At 55.0% G+C, this 7,988-nt stretch overlaps 1 protein-coding gene across 1 annotated transcript; it reads right to left on the reverse strand.

Moving 5' to 3' along the window:
* Nucleotides 1-41: 41 nt before the first annotated feature.
* Nucleotides 42-6,730, reverse strand: TMEM37 (transmembrane protein 37). The gene is made up of 2 exons (XM_068949153.1): nt 6,614-6,730; nt 42-5,396 (listed from the first exon to the last, which is right to left on the reverse strand). Exons 1-2 carry the CDS (start codon nt 6,632-6,634, stop codon nt 4,824-4,826), a joined length of 594 nt encoding a protein of 197 aa, XP_068805254.1. The 5' UTR covers nt 6,635-6,730; the 3' UTR covers nt 42-4,823.
* Nucleotides 6,731-7,988: the final 1,258 nt, after the last annotated feature.

Below are 7,988 nucleotides of genomic sequence, written 5' to 3' on the forward strand. Positions count from 1 at the left end.
GCGCCTTCTTACTGCGTTAATGAAAAAATATAGATGAAGAAATCCAATAAGGTGTAATTAAGCAGATCTGATGCAATTATTTGCTATCTCACAAGCCTGTGGAAAAGCTCAGTTCGGAGCATGGTGCAAGGGCTGGCACAAGGCTGGGCATAGCCCAGGCAGAGCACGATATATATTTGTACAGAAATCCTGGGCAAACAGCAGGGGATCATATGCTCTGAAATAAAAAAGCGGTTTATTTTCTTTCTTTTTTTTCCAAATCAGCCTTCTGGCAGAAACTATTGATTTAGAGGGTCATTCTGATTGTGCTTGAGCTGCTTGAAAGCAAGGCAAGCGTCCCCAGATCCCACGTTACATGTTCTGCTTCAGGCATTTACTGCCCAGGCACCGGGCACTGGCCTGGTTTGTCCGACGAGCCGAGTCTCCGCCGGTCGCTGCGGCTGTCGGCTGGCGTGGGAGCGCTCGGGCCTCCGGGAAGAGCGAGTCCATCCCCCGTAGGCGCTGGACGGAGGTGGCCCCACGCACTGCAGTGCCGAGACCTGAAGGTGGAAGGCTGCTGTCGCAGCACACAGTAGCAAAGGTGGGGTTCTCACCTTGCCAGCCCCCTTCAGGTTATGCAAAAGCAGTCTTCCTTGCCAAGGATATTTCTGCGATTAACAGCAAGGTGAGACTCAAGAATTAAGAGCTACATAACTCCAGGAACTCTACAATCCCTCTGACATGCTTTTAAGCAGATGAAGAGAGAAGAAAATCTCAGGGAGCAATGCAAAGAGTGGGAGCGAGGAACGGGTGCAAGACACAAATTCCCAACTTCAGTGGCCTGGAAATAGCTACAGGTGCCATTGGACAAAAAAGCGCAACATGAACATATGCAGAGTTCACCGACTTTCCCCCTCTCCATCCTTGCTCCTTATTTAACGGACAGCAGGCATTTGTTATTAGGAAACAGGACTTCAGTACCATCTTTCAGATAGGTTGTTTATCACCGTTCAGCTTGTGACAATCCCTGGATATTTGCTCCGGGTCATCGAAGATGCCGGTTGCAGCTCTCCAAGCCAGCAATCCCGGCAGCAGCTCGGCAGCCCTAACACCAGCAGTCTAAAACATAAGACTGAATTTAAGAAGAAGCGATCAATGAATTCTTCTCCCAACACAGCTACAAGGAAGTTCCCACCTAAACTGTCAGAAGCAAAAAGCAATGTTATACCATGAAGAGTTATATTGTGAAACTCTTCACGACTGAGCATCAGGGGAATTGAAATCAACAGCTTCAAAAGGGGCTTGTGCCAGTTCACAGCAGATGGATCCATGGCTGGCGATCAAGGGAAACCACAAAGAACCCAACCAACACCCCCCTTCTGCCCCCCTGGACACACTGGTCTTTCACCCAGCACAGAGGCTGTTCTTGAACACGCGAGCTCAAGCCAGTGGTTTAGAAGGGCCATCACCTGCTTCTTACCAAAAGCCCTGGGAAAGGGAAAGAGGACAGGCAAGGCCAGTAATCTTCCTGTAATCACCTTCCCCCCCCGAATCACAAAAGCAAAAGACTGCTCAGCACCCAGCCAGGGGTTTCCTCGATGCACAGCCTATGAGGCCACTGTAAAGGCTTAAAATGCAAGTACCGGTACTGATATCTCCCTAGTATCTCCAGGGTATCTCCCTAGTTAGTGGGCCTAGCCTATTATTTCCTTATTCTTATCCACAAGCAATGGTTTGTGCACAGGTTTCCTATCAAAGTTAGCATCCGAACAAGTTTGAACAACTCTTTCACAGGGGGTGGTGATCATTACCCAGCTTTTAAGGGACATCAAACCATCTGAGACAGGCCAACTGGTCTCTCTCACTGGAGAGAGAATACCAGGTGCTAGTTACCCTGCTCGAGGCTACATAAACTAATTCGGGGGTGGAGCTGGAAATGCTTGACATTTGAGAAAAACTGTTAGCATAGTGAGCTTTAAAAAAAAAAAAAGTAATATTTATACTCAAATACTACTCTGCAGACAAAATTAGCACGAGAAAGCTGGGGAAAGAGCAAGGGTGCTTCAGATGGTGCTTAAGGTGTGGGAAAACACAACAGGAAGACATAGGAAAAAAAACTATTTAGCTGGTAAACAGAACCTGAACAGCAGGAAATCACCGAGAGCCTAAAAGGATCTCTCGAATTTGCCTAAGCGCAGCCGACTGCCCCTCTCGTTTCGTAACACAGCAAGTGAGCTGGCTGCTGGGGCAGCGTGGACGTGTTGGAGGGGGAAGAGGAGCATCGCCGGTGGCTCTGCAGAGCCTTGCCCCCCGGTCAGCGCTCATCAGGGCACCAAGCAGGCATTTCTTCATCCATCCCACCGAGTACCCATGTGGAACTGGTGCCTGGGAGGGATTACATAAACCTCCACTCTTCCCCTCAAATCTGCAGCCCAATATCTCAATACAGAACCAGAGAATTGCAGTTCTCTTATTTCAAAGAAATTTATTTAACAAACTTCAGGAAATCTTGCTTGACATTTCAGCAGGCTTCAGAAAGTGAACAACTACCATTTGCTCCTACATAGCTTGTGTAGGTAAGCATGTCTCCAAGACAATCAATCCTCTTTTGTAGTACTTAGCCACCAAAATGCCTCTTCACTCAGAATTAGTAAGTCAAACAGTATTATACAAAGCTAGTTGAAAAAAAAATTTTTTTTAAGCAGTATTTTTGCTAGAGGATTCATTCCCTACCTCAACAAAAGGCCTCTTCAGCTAGTAGAGGGCATCCCCCCAGAGGAGGGCAGGAGGCACCAGACAGGCACATGGTCTGGTTTCTCCCTACCTTCCCCAAGGCCAGGGTCTGCAGGCTAAAGGCACCGTACCCCATGGGGACTAAAAGGAGCGCACACAGGATTTTGGACGCCACCAAGGCGGCACGCAATGGAATCACGTTCCAGGTTTCTAGACAAGCCAAGAACACCCAGACCCTTGTCTCGTGTCAGGGTGCAGTGTGGGCATCCCTAGGCAGGGGAACCAGAACGGGGTCACGGGTCGTTTAAGGCACTCTGCCAACTGCTAACGCCAAAGTGCAACAATTTGGGACTGCACCTTGCAGACTCGCGCTGGGGCAGGCGGTTCTGCTAAAACCAACAGCACTATTCATACCGGTGTCTGCAAGGTCAGCCCACTGGCATGCTTTACACAGTGCAAACCAAAAGCACCTTCAGAAAGAGGTATGATCACAGTGCAATTTTCCAGAGGCAGGTTAAGGGTACAGTCCCAGAATTCGTCATCCTTGAGAGAGGGCCAGGAAGCTCTGACAGAGCCCCAGACATTGCAACAGATTTGGGAGTTAGGCTGGGTAACACAGCTCAGTGCACTGTCTTCTCGGGAAGACACGCTGACTTGTGCACAAAAGCACCAGCAGCACCGACCAGAGCAAGGCTCATGTCTAGACCTGGCCTGAAACGCGATCTCAGAAGATGCTTAGAGACATTCTTGTAAATAAACGCTATGACATTGGAGGAAGGAGCCTGTCCTCAGGACGGGAGCGAGTCCACAGGAGAGCATTTGGCAAGTGCACGCGTAGGCTCGGGCAGGACTTGCGCTTCTCAGCTGTCACCCGGCTCCTCCAGCAGAGCCGTTTACTTGCGGCTCACCTGCACAGCCCTCTCGGCCTTCATGCTATGCTGCTTTCGTGTCAGGTAAAAAAAAAAAATTGCGTCAAACTTGCTGCACAAAAACAAATACCTTGCTAACAACTATCAAGAACAGAGATGAGGCACGTATGAACATTTGCCTTAAAACTGACTACAAGAAATCTCACCAGCAGATACAAAACAGGCATCAAATCAGAGGCCCTGGGGTACTCCGGAGATATTTTTATCTGCTGTGCAGGGGGTGCTGTACCCTGGACCGGACAAGGAGGACATATTCGGAGCAGCCAACCTCTGCAGTCGCCTCTTGTTTTACCTCAAACACAAATGAGGAATTTAAAAACTGCAACAGCTGTCGAGATCTTAGCATGGGGCAGATCCTCGCTGCTAGAGCTGCTCGGCCAGCTCCCCCTTCTCCCTCCTCACCCAGTCCCGTTGTTAGTCAGGGGACGAAAAGGGACTTGGTGCGACCAGGAAGATCTGCAGCTCGCTCATCCCAGGGGCGACGCTACGGGAGAAGGCTGTGACGGGCTGGTCGCAGCCGCAGGATGAGCCTGTTTGCCATCGCCCTGGTGAGAAGCCTCGTGGCCCAGCCGCACAGCAGAAGGTGCGGCGCGCTGACAAGCCGAGGCGACCGCCCGGTCTGGCCAGCCACAGCTCCCACCCCAAGCCCACGCAGAGCTCGTCCCTCCTTCCCAAAAAGGAGGGCAAAAAACCCAGGAAGAGCAACGCCCTACAACAGCTGAGGAGCGCAGGGGGAAGCACAGATAACCTGTCCCTGATACCAAACAAGTGCATGAGACACTGATGTTGTGTCACGCGGGCTTCACGGGCTCCAGAGGATGGGGGAAAAGCTCCACACTACCAAACCCGGAACAGTACAGGCTGTGTATAAGCCTCACGACCGAGCACGCTTGTGTAGGCTGCAGTTTGCTATTTTTTAACAGGAAACCCTCTGAATCCATTGCCCCAGAAAGCTGCATTTCAGTAACAGCCAGTCCTAGTTCCCGCTTTGCCCATGCTGTGCGGCCCTCCACGCTGATCGGTGGGTCTGTCTTCCAAAACCAAACCGTCCGACTGACCCACGCTTCCCCTCTCTACACACAATGCAAGACGCAGCGTCCTTTTCAAACTTCATTAGACTCCTCCTTCTTCCAGTCTAATTGGCAAAGCTGATTACGCAAAGGCAGAGAGCGCTTTCGGCACCTAGATTTTCCCCACGCTGCTCCTCGGGTACGTGAGGCTGTTGATGTGGAGTCCACTGATCCCGTTAAGGAAGAAGAGGAAGGCGGCAATGAACTCGCACCAGTACGTCAGCGAGAAGCCCATGAAGGTGATGTGATCCCTCAGGAGGATTGAGAAGCTCAGGACTCCAGCGGATGACAGCAAAAAAGAGACGAGGATGAGAACTGAGCCCAGCGACCACTTTCGCCTCGAGTTGGCATCTTCGCAGACTTGGGAGACCATCAGGAGCTCCAGGCCGAATATGGCTACCACGACGGCAAAAGCCACCATGCTCCTGATGAGGATCATCCCCACGTTCATCCCTTCCACGTTGGCCAGGCTCAGATCGGTGACGCATTTCAGGACGCTGCTGTTGCTGACGGTGCAGAAGTGCCAGAGTCCGAAGAGCTCCCCTCTCGCGAAAAGCCAGCGGCCGTCGCAGACGGAGATGGACGACAAGACCACCGCTATGGCCACGCACAGGATGATGAGGCTCCTGATGAACGCCTCGAAGAAGGCCTTCTGCGGTCGCCTGTGCGCCAGCAGCCTCTGCGCCTTAAGAGAGAGCAGCAGAGAAAATAAATTGAGTTGACGGGGCTCCTTCAGCCATTAACGAGGCCGAAATGAAATTAGAAGGGCGAAGTTAATGGACTTGTAGGAATGATGTCAGCGTTTGAGATGATCCGTACGCGCCCGTAACGGCGATGAGCACCCCGTTCTCGCGGAGGGACAGCGAGGCAGGGGGAGGCAGAGCGGGTGCAGCTCCCAGGGCCCCGGCGCTCACACCCAGGCCAGGTGCAGGCACGGCAGGACACGGGGGCTAAGCCCTGCTGCAACCCCCCCCCCCAACAAAACTGGCTGCCAGGAAGGGGAGCGGCAGCAGCAGCTCTGCTGCGGGGGGGGGGGGGGGGGGGGCCTGAGCGGCGCCCATCCCCGTGGCGGCGTGCCTGCTCTGCGCTGCCACGTGCTCCCCAGAGGGGGCAGCGGGAGCCTGGCCGCGCCGTGCCTGCCGGCGCTGAGACGTGCAGCACCGTGTACCCGCTGGCCGTCCAACCCCCGCCACTGTGCGCCCCCTCCTCGGCCGTCCAACCCCCGCCACTGTGCGCCCCCTCCCCGGCCATCCAAACCATCCCCCCACCACTGTGCGCCCCCTCCTCAGCCGTCCCACCCCCCCACCACTGTGCGCCCCCTCCTCGGCCGTCCAACCCCCGCCACTGTGCGCCCCCTCCCCGGCCGTCCCACCCCCCCACCACTGTGCGCCCCCTCGCCAGCCGTCCCACCCCCCCGCCACTGTGCGCCCTCTCCTCAGCCGTCCAACCACCCCCCACCACTGTGCGCCCCCTCCTCGGCCGTCCAACCGCCCCCCGCCACTGTGCGCCCCCTCCCCGGCTGTCCCACCCCCCCACCACTGTGCGCCCCCTCCCCGGCCATCCAAACCCCATCTCCGCCACTGTGCGCCCCCTCCTCAGCCGTCCACCCTCCCCACCACTGTGCGCCCCCTCGCTAGCCGTCCACCCTCCCCACCTCTGTGCGCCCCCTCGCCAGCCGTCCAAACCCCCCCACCTCTGTGCGCCCCCTTCCCAGCCGTCCAACCACCCCCCCACCACTGTGCGCCCCATCCCCGACCCTCCAACCCTGCCCCCCCCCAAAACCCGCGCAGCGTCCAAGCCACCCCGGCTGCGTCCCCCCATCGCCGGCGTGCACCGCCCGACCCTGCAAACCGCCTCCCCCCCCTTGCCATAGACCCCCTCGGCGGCCGCGCAGCGCCGTACCTGCGCCCCGACGGCGCTCATGCTGCCGCCGGCCCCGCGAGCCGCGCAGAGGCCGGGCGGGCCCCGGCCGCCGCTCTTTATGGCCGCCGAGGGCGGCGGGCAGCGCGCCCGCCCGGCCGCCCCGCCCGGGGCCGCGGCGCCCTCGGGGCCCCCCCGCGGCGGCGGCGGCGGCGGCGGCGGCGGGACCCAGGTGCGGCCGGCGCGGGGGCGGGAGGGGGGAGGATGGGGGGGCTGCCGGGGACCCCCTGCCCAGCGCCTCTTATCTTGGCCCCGCGTTACATATCTCTACCTGTGCTGTCAGCAAAAATGCCTCCGCTCATAAAGTTTTATACCCTTGGTCTTTTCTTGTTTGGCCATCCCCTAATGAATCACTCATTGCTTTACTTTTTTTTTTTTCTTTTTGGGGGGGTCAGAAACAGCTTAAAAAAAAAAAAAGGACCCAAGCAAGTTGTATTTCGCTGTGTCAGCAGAAAACCTTGTTTTTATGGCCAAATTCTGGTTTCGGTGCCCGCCGCGAGGGCTGCAGCGATTCGGCGGGCTCTAGCAGACGTGTGCCCGAGCCGGGTGCGGGGCCGCAGGCTGCTCTTCCCAGGCCCCAGCCCCTAAGGCTGCGCCTGCCCTCCCTCGACGTGAGCTCAGGACCCGTTCTCGGTATTTTCCGAACTGTACAGAGTGGGAGGGGTCCCCTTCTCAGCCCCACGGTGTTTGGTAGCTTACCCCCGCTCTGACTTCCCTTTCTCTGCGCATCAGTCCTCTTTACACGCTGTCTCATTATTTGAATCTCTGAACCATTTCACCAGGGCTTTCTATTTGTTTTCTTTAAAAATACATATACATCAGCTCTGGTTTGGCTGGAGATGTTTTCTGTAACGCTTTCAGTATTTTTCTTCCCAAGGGGAGCTCTGAAGAATACGTTCACCTATTTCACGTTTTCATGGTAACTTCTGAACTTTTTCTTTCTCCCTTTTTGCAAAATCTTTTAATGGTTTCTCTTCAGAGGTGCACACACGATTGGATTATGTTTGCCTCAAACTTTGGATTGGGTTTTTTCCGCTTGCAGCACGGGGCAAATTTTTGCAGCGTCTGTTAAAAGCGCTTCCCCGGCTTTGTGGTCTGCAACACTTTTTGTCCTCTGAGCGTGCTATCTGACCTAGCAAACGACAGGCTTCCTCTGTCCCTTTTATTTTAGGCTCATCAGATGACATTTATTCCATGAATTAAACAGTATTTCCAAATTGCAGCGTTCGGACCGATGGCATACGTTTGCTGCTAGGCCTTTCCACTTCCAAGTGCTAGATTTAAGAATATTTATTTATTTTTGGCTCAAAATTGCGAGCAGCTTGTGTTGTCTCATTTGCTGGGTGCAGCGAACAAG

Source organism: Struthio camelus, chromosome 6 (assembly GCF_040807025.1).
Source record: "Struthio camelus isolate bStrCam1 chromosome 6, bStrCam1.hap1, whole genome shotgun sequence".
NCBI classification, from domain to species: Eukaryota; Metazoa; Chordata; class Aves; order Struthioniformes; family Struthionidae; genus Struthio; species Struthio camelus.